The 16,905-nt window shown below is 40.9% G+C and overlaps 2 protein-coding genes across 4 annotated transcripts; one reads left to right on the top strand and one right to left on the bottom strand.

The window, feature by feature from the left end:
- Positions 1-96: 96 nt before the first annotated feature.
- On the top strand, positions 97-8,919 carry rsph10b (radial spoke head 10 homolog B). Its single transcript, XM_014966886.2, has 18 exons — positions 97-714; positions 1,351-1,426; positions 1,535-1,603; positions 1,712-1,885; positions 2,406-2,491; positions 2,564-2,684; positions 2,857-3,033; positions 3,478-3,577; positions 3,654-3,769; positions 3,840-4,029; positions 4,132-4,228; positions 4,718-4,797; positions 5,642-5,790; positions 7,079-7,183; positions 7,268-7,456; positions 8,129-8,204; positions 8,422-8,606; positions 8,826-8,919. Exons 1-18 carry the CDS (start codon positions 500-502, stop codon positions 8,883-8,885), a joined length of 2,265 nt encoding a protein of 754 aa, XP_014822372.2. The 5' UTR covers positions 97-499; the 3' UTR covers positions 8,886-8,919.
- A 79-nt stretch (positions 8,920-8,998) lies between these two features.
- On the bottom strand, positions 8,999-16,809 carry dlgap5 (discs, large (Drosophila) homolog-associated protein 5). 3 transcript variants are annotated; one of them, XM_014966875.2, is made up of 19 exons: positions 16,679-16,809; positions 15,614-15,862; positions 15,299-15,483; positions 15,117-15,194; positions 14,969-15,008; positions 14,581-14,658; positions 14,390-14,524; positions 14,226-14,300; positions 13,371-13,405; positions 13,040-13,272; positions 12,126-12,284; positions 11,952-12,040; positions 11,710-11,870; positions 11,527-11,628; positions 10,652-10,835; positions 10,071-10,567; positions 9,819-9,984; positions 9,402-9,445; positions 8,999-9,254 (listed from the first exon to the last, which is right to left on the bottom strand). In XM_014966875.2, the coding sequence occupies exons 2-19, from the start codon at positions 15,849-15,851 to the stop codon at positions 9,144-9,146; spliced, it is 2,610 nt and encodes an 869-aa protein (XP_014822361.2). In that variant the 5' UTR covers positions 15,852-15,862; positions 16,679-16,809; the 3' UTR covers positions 8,999-9,143. The 3 variants fall into 3 exon arrangements, with proteins under 3 accessions (XP_014822361.2, XP_014822362.2, XP_014822364.2); XM_014966876.2 differs by having other exon boundaries at positions 14,390-14,500; XM_014966878.2 differs by lacking the exon at positions 9,402-9,445.
- Between the last annotated feature and the right edge of the window lie 96 nt (positions 16,810-16,905).

Here is a 16,905-nt window from a genome sequence, read left to right as displayed (position 1 = left end):
CAAAGCTAGGTCGAGCATTTCTTCACTCTTGTCAATTAAAAGGTAAATGCAGGCTTTGGTGAAATTTAGATTAATTGGAAGTTAATTAATGTAAAGATAAACATAAATGTTTACTTATAGAAGCTTTGTTCTTTTTAATGTACGTGTTTTGGTCAGCAAAAGTAAAGTGGTATTTTTTTTTCTTAAAATGTATTTCAAGTTAAAGGGCAAAAACTAACCTGATATGCCGTTATGTATTGATGTAATTGGCGTGAAGTGAACGTCTTGTATTTAAATGTAAAACGTTTCTGTTTATGCTTGATTATGTGTACAATTTAAAATGAACAGCTTAAAAAGGTTTTTAAAAAGGAAGAACTTCTTTAATTTAGCTTTCGTTAGTTTTGCACTTTTTGACTGACTTGGGCTGCCGTAGTTAGAAGCTTTCTCGACCGTTACCATAGAGATGTTTCAGGTCGCGTGAGAAACAAAACGAAGGACATTTGAGGGAATAAACGTAGCCATGGAGGTTTTAAATGCTGAACAGTGCGACGAAGAAATATGTATAGAAGAAGAAATTAAAAACAACGAAAGTGGCGGTGTAAACTTAGATGAAAGCTTGTTAAATTTATCAGAAAGAGTAGCTAATATTCTGCTGCGGGACTCAGAGAGTGATGACCGAACCCAAACTGAAGACATTTATGAACTCCCTGATATAATTTGCCTGGAAATACAAAGGTAGCTTAAATAGTTATTAACATTTAATAAAATGTTTAAAAATGTTCTCAAATTATAATTGCTGACAAACCTTTAAATGTAGCAAGGTTCACTTTTTCAATTGGATTTGATAAAATGGCAGTGGAGGCCCCAGGTTATATCGGGCCTTAAGATTTACATTTGGGGCCCCTCTTTCTGGTGGACTCTGGGACGCAGAAGGTGTGGGGAAGGCAAGTTGAACTGATTGATCTTAACATCAATTACAGATTATTTGATATCTCTTGTTTAGATGTATTTCTGATTAACCGAACTCAAAACATAAAGAAAAGATTAATAACAGCAACAGATTGTAACTACATTTACAAAACGATGGGAAGTTATTCTTTGTAGTAAACTTGCCAATTCCTTTACATCTTAAATAAAAATTCTAAGCAGTTTAAAAACTTTTTGTTGATCTGTGCTGAAAATATACTTTTGCAAATGTAATAATAATCTCATTCTAACTAAATCTACAAATCTGCACCTTTATGGTCTCTTGAAATTCATCCATTTATGGGAGGCCCCCTGAATGTTTGGGGGCCCTAAGCAACATCATAATTCGCTTGTGCATTGGACTAGCTCTGCAAATAGAGTGTGTAATTTTGTCAACATCGACAGATACGAAGGAGAAACCAGCGAAGAACAGATCCATGGAGAAGGTGTTGCTTCTTTTCACGGAGGACATGAGTACAAGGTGCATCAACTGACACACAAAAAGTTGGATATTTAGATTTGCCTCCACGTTACACAAAATAATTTTCATTTAATTTGAGTAACCGGTTATGTAAATTGTTTTGTGAAGGGAATTTTCTCCAAAGGACTCATGGAGGGATCTGGTACCTTCACACAGGCAAATGGTGTGAAATATGAGGTAGGTTCCCTAAGTGATGCATTTAATCACTGCCTAAACACGTGGATTTAATCATTGTATCTCCTCAACAAAAATGACAAAGTGAGTTAAAATGTTCAATGTTGGCAGGGAGACTTTGTGTGCAACTTGCCGATGGGCCAGGGAACTTTCACATGGCTGGATGGTAGCACCTATACAGGGGAAATCAGCAGAGGTATAAGACATGGAATGGGAACCTACAAATGTCCCAGAACCGGTATGTCTTACAGTGGGCAGTGGGATCACGGCAAGAGGCATGGAAAGGTAGGATTTACTCATCTTACTCTTCCTCCTATTTTTAAATGTAGTTTCTTTTTCTCCTCACAGAATGTCAAAATTACTGAATATGCACAGGCATATTATACATACACCCCACTGATGTTTGGATAAATGTTCCTTAGCAGTTCACAGAGATATGACAGACTTTTGTAGCCACCAACAACCTGCTGACATGGTCGTGGTTGAATAGTTGGTTGCTCTTCTTCACAGATTTTGTAAAGCTCATTTAATTTAGTCACCTAGACCAGACTTTTAAATGTAGGCCTCAAATTTACAGCTCAATATTAACCCGCTTCATCCAATCCGAAAAATGTTTTGGGGATAATTTTACTACTGGACTGCTTGACCATGTGATCATGGAACATCCTCGGTAAATTTAAGCCGTGCATCCGGTCCTTTTATAATTCATACTTTGTATTCATACTTTGATAAATTTAACATTAATGTGACACTTATCCCCATGATGGATGGATGTCAGCTTTTGACCTGAACTCTGTTTATTTAGGGTAAAGTGTATTATGATGAGGACCAGACCTCCTGGTATGATGGGGACTGGGTGGTGAACAAGAGAGAAGGATGGGGAGAGAGGGGGTAAGCGTGTCCTTGTTCGGTTACTAGCTTGTTGTTAATATTGGTGAGATAATATTAAGTGTGTTTTAACAGTTACCCATCTGGAAACACGTACACTGGTGAGTGGAAGAACAATCTGAGGCATGGAGAGGGAACTATGAACTGGACCAAACTGGGACAGCAGTATGTTGGGAGCTGGAAAGATGGAGTGCAGGTTTGAAAGTTACATTGTGTGAACTGAACACATATGTAGATACAGAATTATTATTATTATTTAATTAACCCTGGAAAGAACCTGCCGGGACACTTTAGTCATTTTGCAACAATGCCATATTTTAATGTTTATTACGAACTGGATTGGAATCTACATATGTTTAATCTTCCAGCATGGTTTGGGAACACACACCTGGTTTCTGAGGCGCATTGATGGATCCCAGTATGTCCAGAGCAACCAGTACAGGGGGGAGTTCTTTGAAGGTCAGCGTCACGGAAAAGGAATCTTTTATTACGCTGGCGGTGCGATCTACACAGGAGAATGGAGGAACAATAAAAAACACGGACAGGTTAGTGTTCATCTGAGAAATATAGAAGCTTTAAAAATGAACTGAAATCTGGATTATAAATCAGATGCAGACTCGGATGTGTTAGTACCCCTGGTAAGCACATTTACAGGTTTTACTGGAGTAATATAATCTCACACTTCCATATTTTGTATTTAGTATTTGTTATCAACGGACAAACAATGTCTTTAAAACGAAAGCTTTACTTTTAGGTTGGGTTGTTCAGTAGCTATGTGTATAAAAATATCATTTTGAGGAGGATGCACTGGTGACTTTACTAATCCATCTTTACCAGAGCTGTCAATACATTTGTTGAGGTATGCTAGAAGAAGTTATCTTGTTGGCAGCTACAGGTGAAGCTACTCAAATCTGCCAGGAATAGTTTTAATCATTTTGCTTCCGTAATATCTGAAGCGTTCTAAGATGTGTGTGTCCCTCGGATTTCAGGGCAAGCTCACTGCGAGGAGTGGCCGTGTATTTGAATGCGAGTTTGATGATGATCTGATCTTAGCCAGCTTGAGTGAAGACAGAGCTCCACCGCCCCTCGGTAAAGAAATACCTGATTTGAACGAACATTCAAAATACATTTCACAATTTTCACGGTTTTACAGTCGCCTTTGCAGGCGTCCTTCCGCTGTCAGACAACGACTCCAAGATACTAGGATCTGACATGGCTTTCAACATCCAACTTCTCCTGAATAAGATCCCACAGAGAGACCGTGAGACTGAGCGCATGCAGGTCAGCTCCTCCGCCGTTATGACCCCGTTCCGCTGCTGTTCCCCGCCTCACGCTGCGTCTGTGCTGTCAGGTGGAATCTGTGGTGATGAGCCAACATGTGGAGCTGAGGCTCATCTTTGGTTTCTACAGCAGACTCGGCCGCTCTAGTCCTCCCGACAACATCTTCCTGCTGTCCCACCTGCAGTTCTGGCGCCTGCTCAAGGACTGCAATGTCCACCGTCACGGCGTGACGCTGACACAGATAGACCCTTTAATCAGAGGTGAAGGAGTCTGGTTTGTACCGTCCACCATCCAGGACGGGTTACAGTAGCTGCTGCAGACATTTAGGAAGCTTGTTCTGTTGTCTTCCTTCTGTGTTTCAGAAGAAAAGACCTTCTCGCCTTTCACATTCATGCCGCTCCATGAGTTTCTCATGGGTCTAGTGACAGTGGCCTACTACATCTACAGGGAAGATTTGGTGTAAGGAAAACATCTCCTCCAGAAGATATTGTGTAAAAACATTCAGCTTCAACCAAAGTGTCATATTGTGAAGAGAAAAGAAAATAATTTTTACAAGAAACCTGCTTAGAAATAGCATCCTCACAGCATGATGCTGCCACCGCCGTGTGTTACAACTGGGAATGTGCAGTTTTAATATTCCACCATATGAATTTTGCATTCATCTGAATGTGATCTGAATCACATTGTTACTGTGATCAAAAGTTCAAGCAGTGTAAATACTTCAGCACAGCCCTGTTGAATAATAAAATAACTTACATTTAGTTCTGATCCAACTGGGTTTAGAAAGAGAATCGAAAGTAGACGTTCTGACCGAAATGCATAAAACTGAACCAGGAAACACTTTTGTCCTGCTTTTTATTTGTGCAGAAACAAAGAAGACATGATGAAATATTAGTCAAGGTGAGAACTTTATAAAAAAAAAATAAAAACACAACGTCTTCTCTGCAGGTCTGAGAAGCATCTGTTGGCCTCCTGCTTTTCCAAACTGATGACCAACGATGTCCTTCCAAACGCCAGGAATGTAAAAGGTGCCGATTTATTTTACTGGTTCCCAAAATAAAAAATCAAAACGTATATTAAAACAAGATTGACAATAATAATATACTATATAAGATTATAACATAAAAAAAATACTACAATTATCAGAAATAGAAGCATCATACTCCGAGTGACGTGCAACTCAGTCGGATGAGTTTTCTTTTTATGTACATAATTTGTAAGTGTATGGAACATTAAAGACAACTGACTACTTACAACACAGCATATCAGTGCAGTGCAGAAAAAACATAAGTACAATAACAGCAGAAATGTTATTTAAAATTGAGTAAATGACTGTAAATGCCAGCAGGGATGGCTGGACTGGTAGACTCTATTGAGAGCAGTGATGGTTGTAGAGTCTAACTTCTGCTGGGAGGAAGCCTTTCTGGTTGTTTAGTTTAAGGTTTCCAGGGAAACCCAGCATTGTATTCATGCAGACAACATTAATTTCTTCATGAATATTTGGTAACACATTATTTGATGGGCTGTGCATAAGACTGACATGACGCTGTCATAAACGTGACATGGCTCATGTCATGAAGGTGAAGGAGTTTTCAGGAATGTTTACGACCGTTGTCATGACGTGTCATTCAGTAAATAATGACACTTCACTTCATGTTATGCACACCCCGCAAATAAAATATTACCAAATATTGGAATATTTTTTATAGTTGTGCATATAAAATGTTTACATAAAACAATGATAAACACATTTACTGAATACACATAAGTAGAGTATTGAATGGTTGGACTCATACTAACAAAAGGTCATTCCCATGTTGCCTTACATGTTGTCTTTGAGCTGATTTAATAACTGCAGCTGTTTTAACTCAGGCCTCCTGTTCAGCCAGCCCGACGTCACAGAGGAGGCTCTGAAGTACCTGAACAAGTGCTGGGAAATCTTTCAGTATTTCTGCAGGATCTACTCAACCCACAGCGATGAGACATGCATGACCTGCAGACACCTTCTGTGGATGTTCAAGGTGCCACAAGCTGCATGCATATCAATCAATCAAGTTTATTTGTATAGCACATTTCAGCAACAAGGCAGTTCAACGTGCTTTACAACAGTAAAAGCACACACACAAATACAAAACTATAGAACACACATCAGTACCACACATACACTGATTCATTCTTTTACTTCTGTGTTAGTTTGATAACCAGTGCTGTAAACCTACAGAGTGATTTTTTTAATTTTTTAACTTTTTTTTTGCCAGTTCTTCTTTCAGAACAGCTTAAGTTCTGTCAGACTGGACGGAGAGGCTTTCATTTTAGGCCTTGCCACAGCTTTCTAATTAGATTTAGTGCTTTGACTGGACCATTCTTACAAATGAATATGTTCTGATAAAAACCACTGCTGCTCTAGCTACTTCTAGCTAAAGTTAAAAAGTTCCCGCCACCTCTAAGTATATGGCTGTTTCCTGGGAAGAGAAGCCCATCCAGTTTTTTCAGAGTGGTGTGTGATGTTAGTTTTCTGCCACACAGGGTGTCATTTTAGTAATTGACTATTCTGATGATTAATCAGATATAATTTCTGCAGATTTTTCATGTACTACTTGGGATTGTTTTAGAATACAAATAAACAAATATTTCAATTCCTTTTGCAAATAATAAAAAAGTCACTGCCTAAAACGCAGAAGCAGCATTCCTTTACTGAACACTTGATCATTTGTGGCAAAGGATGCATCTGCAGCTAAAATGTCATTCTGACATCAATGTGAAAAGTTTTGCCCTTTCTGCTGGCTGATCTGGTGATTAATTGTAAAGCAAAAGGTGCTTAATATTAGATTTTTTATACAGAATTTGAACCAGGATTAAACTGTCACTTGAGGAGTTCTGTGTAGAGCAGATTACAAATAAATGTGACTTTTTAAAATCTATATAGTTAAATTAATAATAAATGAATTACTAAATTAGTTGGTGATTATTTCAATAATCAATTCAACACCATGCATGGGGTTAATTGTTTCAGCCCTGTTTGCTGGTTTTCCTACATGGTTTGTAACAAACTGCAAATGGAACTGCTCTCCTTAAAGCCCAGGGCAGTGAAGCATCGTCCTGCCTGCAGGTTGTCTCTGCAGCTCTTCCAGTCATTTTCAGATGATTGACTGATATAATGCAGATGGTTTTATAATCAATCCCTTTAAGAACCTCTCTACCACCCTCTATAGGCTTTAAATCTAGTTTTCAGTTATTGTCTTCTTATCCTGCAATGTCTCTAATACATGGTTAAGGCATTAGATTAATAATGTTGTGTTTCCTTCCCAGGACCTCAGACTGTTCGATCAGCGACTCACCACAACAACATTACTGCAGCTCCTCATTGCAGAGAACTGTCTAAGCGACAACTGGCCTTCTCGTGTGGAGCTGGAGGTCCGCCTCTCCGTTTCCAGTCAATTATCATAATGTGCCTCATTTAGCGTTTCACTAATTCTTTCCTGCCAATCTCATCTGTAGATTGTGTTCCTGGAATTTTTCGAGGTGCTTTTGGACTGTGCAGAGTTCAAGTTCCAGCAGGTTTCTGATGAGCCGGAGGAAACCGTGGACCAGATTGCGACCGACAGCCAAATTACAGAGAATTCACCTGAGGCGGAAGAAGCCACAGGGGAGGAGGAACCAGAGGCTGCAGCCCAACATGTTCAGGAAGTGAGAATCTTTCTTCTGTTAACTGTCCTACATAAAAAATTTTACGAGTGATAAAAATTCCTGAGATGAGTGTTTCACATCAGACAGTCTAATATGCAAATTTCCCTTTTGAAAGTGTTGAAGTGGGAAATCAGATAATGTTGATATGATCAGCAGCTATCAATATTTTTCAAACCTGGTTAACTGATTTTCTTTTATGTGGAAAGAGCAAAGCTACTGGCTAGAACTTTCTGTAGAATTGATCAAACCTACTTTAGATACCATATATATATATATATATATATATATATATATAAAGTTAAATTTTGTTTTGTATTTTATTGATAATCACAATAAAGCAAAGTTGCTTCACATTCAAGTGACATCACATGCAAATCATTTTGAAACCAGCTCCTGTCTGGTGTCACTTTTATACTTGTGCTTCTTGTTACGTCAACCCAAATAAACAAGACAGAATTAGTACATTTTTTTTCCTTCTGGATGCTTTTATTTGAAACATATTTGGTGAAATTTTGTAGTGGAAGTCCAGACTTCATTACACAGCTGTGTTTTTTTGTCTGTGTACATTCTTTATACAAATAAAGAATAAACTCTACTGGATGCCATCTTTGATACTTCTGATTAATATCCACACAATTAGTCACCATAAACTAACTAATCATGTTGTTGTAGGAAGAAAATGCCACTGTGCCAAAAATGGAGAGTGAGGAGGAGAAACCTGAAGAGCCAGAGGAACCGCAGCCTGCAGGTTCAGCCTGGTTTAGTTGTGTTGCCTCCATCTGGAGTTTATCTTAGAAATCCTTTTTTATACAGACTGTATTGAGAATAGAAAGGACATTAGACATTTAGTTTGTAGTATCAAAAAGCAGTTTTTAAAAAGAGCTAAATCTTGTGATTGCCTCAGAAATCATCTGCAGGAATGTTTCATTCAGCAAAAATTTGGTCTGATTCTATTTTTTTCCTAGAGGACTTCTTGGAGGATCATAGCGAGGAGAAAATGAGCAAACATGAATCCGGAGACCATCAAGAACCAAGCACCATCCTGATTATCCAACAGTTTTTTACCCACTGCTTCTTCCCTGCAGTTGAACATCACATTTTGGTTACCAGGGAGATGGAGAAGCTTGCTGAGGAAGCCCGAAACACCAAAGTATTTCACTTTATAGAAAACTAAAGCTAAGACGTTTTAATTCCTAAAAGAACACCATCATGGGCAGCTAAAACTAACGATTGTTAGCTTTGTACTTACTGTAATTTCCAGACTTTTTTTTATACTGGCTTAAACAACAATAAGTATTTTCATTCATTTAAATGTCCTAATTATTATGGGCATATTAAATTATGCTCATCTTCTATCATTGCATTGCAGGAACCAGAGCCAATAATAAGCGTATGTGAAGATCAGCAACCTGAACCAGAGGACACTTGACATGTTAAATAAAAGAAAAGCTTCTGTTCAGAGTTCTCCCCATTGTACAAAAAAAATATTTGGAAAAGCTTACAGCTGGTATGTGATGGCGTGTTAAGCAAGTCCAGAGACAGTTTGTAAACACAACGTTTAATTCAAAAGAAGTAAAAGAAATATTTTCTACCAAATATAAAAAAAATGACTCAGATTTTTTTTTTTTTGTTTGTTTTAAAAAGACGAACACATTTAAGTCAAAACAGATCACTGTAAGAGAAGCTTTTATATGTTTGGAGGGGTGAAGACCATGAGGTCACTTGGACAGGTGGACTGGCGAATCCGGTCCTTCAGGTCCGGGGTAAAGAGCAGCAGGGCCGACTGCGCAGTCTGCACCTACAAATACAAAAAATAGATTCAAAATGAAAGAAACCAGTACCAGAATTTATTAGTTATTAATTATTAAACCACAAAAAACTATTGTATGCCGATTTAAGTTAGTAGTTTTTTTTGTCTAAAGAAAAGTAAAAAAAAAAAAAAGACCTGTGGTGGTTGAGGAGTGAACACTGACGACACCGCTGAGAGTGCTGTTGTGACAGATGAGCAAAAAAAAAAAAATGTGAACAAACCCCAAAGCAAATCAGGCAGGCAGCAATAAGCAGGAGAACACTTGAAAAAAAAATCAGAATTCATTAAGCAGAAAAATAACGTAAAATACACAGATTAGAATTTTGGTTGCAATTTGAATAAATTTTCTTGTAAAGTTCTTGATACAGCTCAAGGTTATTCACTTGTAATCTTTGGGGGATTTAAATAAAGTATAGCATAGCTAAAGTGGAAGGAAAAGAATCCCTGCAGTTAAAAATTTGCAGTTGTAACAAATAAATAGAATAAATGTTGTAGCTTCCTGCTTAATGAAGCCTGAACCAGTAGTCGGTGCTCATGCAGCGTTCTTCATACCCGGTTCTAGATGAGCAGGAAGCTCCTCAGGTTGTCCTTTAGGACTCTCCATCTCTACATCCGCTCCCACAGATGGTGACAGCTCTATGGCAACAGTGTCCCCCGGTGACATACTGCATCTCTGCGACGGCTGGAAATAACGTTCAAAGTCCAAACCAGGAATTTCCTGCATTTAAAATGTTAAAGAATAAAATCTCAACAAAACATAAAAACGACTTTGTGTTGATGAATACAGAAGTATCTGGATCAGACCTCAACGACTGAAGCATCTGGAGTGGGAGAGCTGGGCGGCTGGGTCTCCATGGGAACCTGATCGGATGGGGAACGGGACGGTGGTTGGACTGCAGCTGTTTGACATGGAGACGGGGAAAGTCTGGCACTGATGACATCACAGGGTTTGTTGTCCACAGAAAGAGTTGGAAGGTCTTCCGACACAGTTTCCTGTTCAGAGTGCTGGTTGGGACTCGTCTGGTTCTGGGGCTCGTCTGAAGTAACTTCCTTCACAGGGGAGAAGCAGAGAGAAACGTTCTGGTTCTGGGAGGCCTGAGGAGCTTCTTGCTGGGATTTGTAGTCCAGGTGTTTCTGTGCAAAGTGGACAGGCTGAGCGGGAGGAGCAGGAACGGGGGTCTGGGTCAATGCAAGGGACCGGCGGGTGACTCTCCTGGGTGAGGGGAAAGCTGCTGCAGGGGAAACCTGGGCCAACACTGTCTGGGGCAACGTCGCTGCACTCAGGCGGCTGGATCGCCGGGCTGGAAACACAAACATGTGCGCCTATTAGAAAGATGATTATAAACAATAAAGTGTAAAGACGTGAAGCTGTATTTGTTGCTCACTTGGTGGTCTGGCTGGGCTCTCCAGCTGGGTGAGACCTCCCAGTGGCTCCTGCCTGCCAGCAGCAGCCCCTGTGTCCTCTGCCTCTGCCTGCTGCCGGGCTTTCATGGCAGCTTTCACTGCCGCCAGGCGAGACTTGGCCGCAGCTTTGTTTCCTGTCGGCTTGGTGGGAGCGGCCGACGTTTTCTTTAAAACAATCAGGAAAAGTTAGGATTTTTACTGTTTAGACCCTGAGTTCAGTACAGAAGGCTGTGCAGGTTTTCAGTGCAAAGAACAACCAATTTAACATTTATTTCAGGAGGAGTTTTTTTTTTTTTTTTTTTTTAATTTTTGCTCTTTTCAGTGGCAATCTGATTGGCTGATCGGTTTTAAGCTTTGCATTACGCTGCCCCCTATGGGATTAGAATGTTTAAAACTAGAGATGCACTGATCCAATATTAATATCTATCAGTCCAAATATTGAAAAAGAAGTTCTATAATGGATATTGGTGACAATGTGTCCGATCCATAAGGGCATATCTATTTAGTCTAGTTCTATGCTTTGTGCTCTGAGCAGTGTCATGCTTTATTATTCATTTTACATTATATTTAGAATTCACCATTGAGCCAACTGAAAGAAGGTTTGCTGCAGTTTATTTCTTCATGTTTGACCAAAGTAGACAGCATATTGTTTGTCAGTTTCTTTATTATCTACTGGTTGTTCTCCTGGTATCGGTATCAAAAGTGAAGAAAGTGGATCAGTGTGTTCCAGTTTAAAATGCTCAGGGGGGAACAGAAAGATGAAAACCTTTGTGAAACCAATCCCGTGTGTATGATATTATTACTTTACGATGCATCAGAGGTATTTGTTTTTCCAGGCCTGTTCTGCAGAGCTCACCTTCACCGCTCTCCTCTGTCGTGGGGGCGGCTTCAGCTCCTCCAACCAGCCGCGGCCCTCTGCTTCTCTCAGGGCATCAAACTTCCTGTTGACGTCTTCCACCTGGAAGATAGCGCACATCTGGCTACGCTGCCGCGTTTCAATCTAAAACCACTTCCTGTCTGCCCCTCAGAGGAACCGTACCTGGAAGTACACCATGTCCCAGAAGCCCTGCAGGTCGGTGCAGGTGGTGAGCTTCTCTCCGCGGCTAAACTCGCAGTCGTCCACCAGGCCTCTGAACTGGTTGAAGCGCTCCTTCATCAGCAGCCTCGCCTGGCCTACTGCTGTGCGCATTTGATCTCTCACTGTCACAGAGTCACAGCAGCGCTGAGTGAAAACGACTCAGCTAACGACACAAGTTTGGGTCACTTCAAGTTTATACTCACTCTCTTCTGGGATGGTCTCGTCCTCCACTCTGGACTCCCAACGGAGACAAAGGTCTGTCAGTCTGTCCGTCTCGCTGGACATTTCTGATCTGAATGAACCAGAAACCAAAAGATGCTTCAACTCTCCCAGGTTTAAAATGAGGAAGAGAGCGGTGAATGTCAAAGTGCCGCTACCTGAAGTAGGGCACATCATGCTTTGACTCATGCGGGCTGGTGGAGGTCGAAGCGCTGCGGAGAGGAGAGTGGCCTGGAGGCTTCGGGGGAGTGGGCTCTCCAGGCTCAGCTGGAGGTTCATCACTGAACACTGGGGCTGGTGGGAGACTGAAACTGGGACTGGACAGAACCACAGCACAGGATTCTTATTAAAAACAAGCAGACATTAGTGAGAAGAAGAATTTCCCTTTTTCAGGGGTGAAAAACTGTCAGGATTTTATTTTATCAGTCTATCTCAATAATTATTAGTTTTTTTGTTTTAAATATTTGAAACACTTCCATGCTGGACCACAACCTTTTCCTGGTTTTTTCAGTTCTCTCTCCATAACATTGTTTTTTTTTTTTTTTTAAAGGAGTTATGAGGCACGGTGCTGAAATCTGAAACTGCTGCTGAGCAAGTTACTAGGCAGGTTGTTGCTAGGCAACCAATCTTAGTAAGGTGTCAGAGGTTAAGCAACTAAAGCCTTTCCTCTGCCTACAACTCCCAGAATGCTGTTCAGTTCTGGATCAGAGTTCAGTGAAATCATTATTTTCTATCAGAAGTATATCTACGGATATTGATCACGTCTATCGCAAAACATTTATTGTCCAGCCCAAGTTTATATAAGTAGAAATGTATCCCCTGCTCTAATATTAACATTTCTGCTACAGCCAATAACCAGCATTGTTTACACTTCTCTACCCATTTGTCACTGTAAAAACACACACAGAGCAGACTTCAGGTAAACTCCCCACCATCCTGCGTGCATCACTATCACATGACCAAATTCCTTCATTCACACACCCAAAACTGGCAACAAGAGGGAAAGATTATGGTCATCGGAGCGCTACGATGTTCAGGCTGAAGCATCGAACCGAATTAGAATGTCAATCACCTTGGAGTGAGGAAGGCGTCTGCTGATCGGGGGGTGAGAGGCTCAAACTTGAAGGCCGACAGGCCAGCAGGGGCCTGGAAGACGAAACCGTCTGGAGCAAATGAAAGAGCAGGGGCAGCTTCCTCTGGAGCTGACCTCACCATCGTGGCTCTGTCCTCAGGGCCAGGCGTGGGGTGTGGAGGACAAACTGATTTCTCTTGTTCCTGGACCGAAGGTTCGGTCAGCTCAGTCTCCTACAAAAAGGAAAATGGCGGCAAACAACCTGATGTGTCTCTCTGACTTTAATCTCACTGTAATCCTGTGTTACGGGACACTGAGGGAAAACACTCACCTTGTGCTCAGCAGGCTGGACTGTGGTGCTCAGAGCTGTAGAAATTCAAACACCAGAATTTACATGTATATGTTTTTGTTGTTTTTTTTTAATGGTGTATAGCTTGCATTTATTTTATGCTGTCTTTCATTGTGATTTGATGGTTGTTGTGAGTTATTTATTACAATTTACAATTTTGCTCTTTGCTGCTGAACATCCCCAAGGCGGAATTAATGTATCTATCCTAAAGTTTTAATCAGTCTTAAAGGGGCAGTATTGCGTATTTTTCAGGCACATAGAGCCATCTGATAGTACAATCAAGTCATTATGTTAACTTCAGCTGTTAGAAAAATGCTGTATATATCAAACAGAATTTAAGGACATTAGATGCCTTATAATTAGGCATCTGTCTCTTTAAAAGCTCCTGCTCTTTGTGAAACTCCACCTTCAGAAAGTCGTTGGCTTCTCTATTCACCCTTTAACATTTTTACCAGTGTTGAACTGAGAAGTAGCCGCCATAATGAGCTCAGTAGATGCACAGTTCCACCAGGTGTTTGCTAATTGCTGCTGGTTAGTCTGGAGGAGCTGAGGGGGGTGGGGAGGTTTGTTGTGTGAAGTGGAAGTTTGGAAACTGCAGCTCTGAGGGGGAGCAGCGTCTCAAAGGCGGGGATAGATCCACCCAGGTGTTTTACACAACTGAATAGTTGCCACGAAAATTAAAGGATTTCTAAAGTAAGCATGAAAGAATCAAGGCAACACTCAAGGTATGTTTTTGATGATGAAACATTATAACATGATGAATAGATTTAAAAAAGTCCATTTTACATTATACTGCCCCTTTAATCCAGGTCAGACCTTTGTGAAAATACTTTGTACCTTTACAGTTCCTTCTTTCGCCAGACGAGGGCGGTAGAGGGTTGACAACTGCTCTGTTCCTTGTGGTTCTTCCTTCTGAGAACAGAGACAGACTTTACATATTCAGTTTTCTGGACCAACCAAATCAAACAGCTCTTAAGAAGCAGCTAGATTGTGTAACGTACCTCTGGCCTTAGGATTGTCTTTCACCTCAGCCTGAGCTTTAGTAACCGGAGGCCTGTTGGCCGATCTGGTCGATAACGCTCGGCCGCCTGGCCCTAACGCAGCAGGACAGCCTGACAGACACACAGATTGACATGCTAATATGGAAACACTATAGCTGCTGCTGAGGCAGGCGTCCCGTCCAGAGGGTTACCTGCACTGGTATTGGTGGCAGTGGAGGGTTTGAGAGCAGCAGCACGGCTCCTGGCTGGGCGCTCAGCACACGGCTGGACTGAAAAGGAAGGAGGGAAGCTGTCAGTTAATGGCTCAGATCGATTTAAAACATCATCATGGAAGAGTCGGAGTCATCCAACTCAAAGGAAAAGTTGTCACATACACTCCTTCCATTTTGATGATTACTGGCTACATCCAAAGGAAGAACCAAACTTATGTTTCTCAAAAAGTTTGTATTACATGACACCCATGAAGCAGCTATAACAGTAATATATATATCGCATATTAATATCAGCCCAAATGTTCAAATCAGAGAATCCCTCGTTTCACTTGGTCGTGTTAAAATAAGCTGCTTGCTCCTGACTTACCTTTGTTTGCTCGAGTGTTCTGATGCTGCATCGCCAGAGGCTACAGAAACATTTGCAAGAGAAGAGCAATAAAATATGTTTTACATTTTACTTGGTGTATTACAGGTGGACATGAGAAAATCCTCAGGATCAGAATCGCAGGATTTACCCTCTGTGGTTCCTGCTGGGGCTGTTTCATGGAGCGAGTGACTCTGCTGCTCTGGGGTGGAGCTACGTTCACTTTTCTCTGAAAGAAAGCCATCATCAGACATTTATTTTTAGTCAAACGTGTTTTTGCTCATCTAATATACAAACAGAAGCCAGATGTGTGTGTGATGGGTAGATCAGCACCTCTCTGGGTCTGGATGCAGCAGACGGGAGAGCAGGCAGCGGAGCAAGACTGAACGTGTCTTTGGGTTGGTAGAGGCCAATCTTGAACACTCTTTTTGACTCCCTCTCTCTTTTTTCCTTTTCCTTCTTCAGCTCCTTCTGCTCTTTCCAGTTCTGCAGCCGCTTCAGCCTGTCTACTGCTGCGGCTGTAGGAAAACAAATATCATAAGCCACAATTAGTGGCAAAGAAGTCCAAAGAAGCCAAGAATTCAGAATGCAACATGGATTTTTAAAGTATCTCTAGAGATGCCTGTGTGTGGAAAAGTGAGCTCATACTGTTAGCTGGTGTGGCCTTGATCCGTGTCTTCTCCTGAACAGTGGGCATGTTGGTAGTCACCATGGAGACGTCCAGGGAAGACACGTCTGCTTCTGGCAGTTTGTCCAGCTGCCTGCGAGTATTCACCATCCGCTCCCGGTTCTCTTTTTGGCACTGAGATCTCCGGCGAGACTGCTTCACTCGGAGCATTGACACGCTCGAGTCTCGCCGCCGAAGGTCAGCAAATCGAGAATCCATTTTTGAGAGATCTGCAGGAATGGAAAGACAGAACGTATCCGACTTTCAGCTTCCACAAATGTTGATGAAATAAAGGAAATCTACTGTAAGCTGCTGTGATCAAAAGGTACAAGGTGTGTGGAACACAGCAGATAGTGGAAAAATAAATGTTGGTTGAGCTCTGGCTGCCAATAACTTCATGTTCCCTTTCTATAGATGACCCAGTTGGTCCTGCCTTTAGGTGTTTGACTGCATCTCCACACACTACTGAAATTATTTTCTCTTTACTTTTTATTTAGGATTAAACATACTTCTGGATGAGTGCTTCATTGTTTTTGTGCATTTGCTCTGTTCTCTAAATACCCAGTTGGTCGTTTACATGAAGTCAGGTTCTGATGCTGCTGGAGGTTTCTTTCCTGTTAAAGGGGAGATTTCCTCTCCACTGTTGCTACATGTCATATAAATATATACGTCAGTAATAGCAGCCCTTCTTCAACATACTTTTAGTCAACTAAAGGTAAAAAGTAGCTATTTACACTAGCAAATGCAACTACCTACTACCCACATAGTAAGTAAAACACATCTCTCTGGGCAGATGTGACTGAATCCACATCACCCGATCAGCCCTTATACGGTAAGACGGTCTAAATTCACTCAAACTTGCTGCAGTAATTTAACAACAATAAAATTAAACTAGAATATATTTATTTATAATGGACGACCAAAGATAACCCAAAGCTAGCTAAGCTGCCCACTCATTGAAAACTAACAGCAAGCCTTAAATACCTTTAACATAATACATAATAACAGCCACCAACAAACAAATAAATACTAAATTAATACTCTACCTGATGTTATCTCTAAGAATAATGCGCAAGAACCGTGTCTTCTTTTCAAAATAGCAACTTAAAATCTAAAATCCGAACGAGCCCAACGAACACAGTGAACGCAACCTAATTTAAGAAACATAACAATAATGGCGGTTGAATTTTTGAAATTCTGTTAAAGTGACGCTGATTGGCTGCCTGCCACAGGACTGGGCTTCTGATTGGTGCTTCTCATCTTCCTCTTTTTC

The sequence above is a fragment of the Poecilia mexicana genome, unplaced genomic scaffold (assembly GCF_051168715.1).
Source record: "Poecilia mexicana isolate PSO_F unplaced genomic scaffold, ASM5116871v1 scaffold_19, whole genome shotgun sequence".
In the NCBI taxonomy this organism is placed as follows: Eukaryota; Metazoa; Chordata; class Actinopteri; order Cyprinodontiformes; family Poeciliidae; genus Poecilia; species Poecilia mexicana.
The sequence above is the reverse complement of the archived record's forward strand: the minus strand, read 5'-3'. Positions and strand labels throughout refer to the sequence as shown.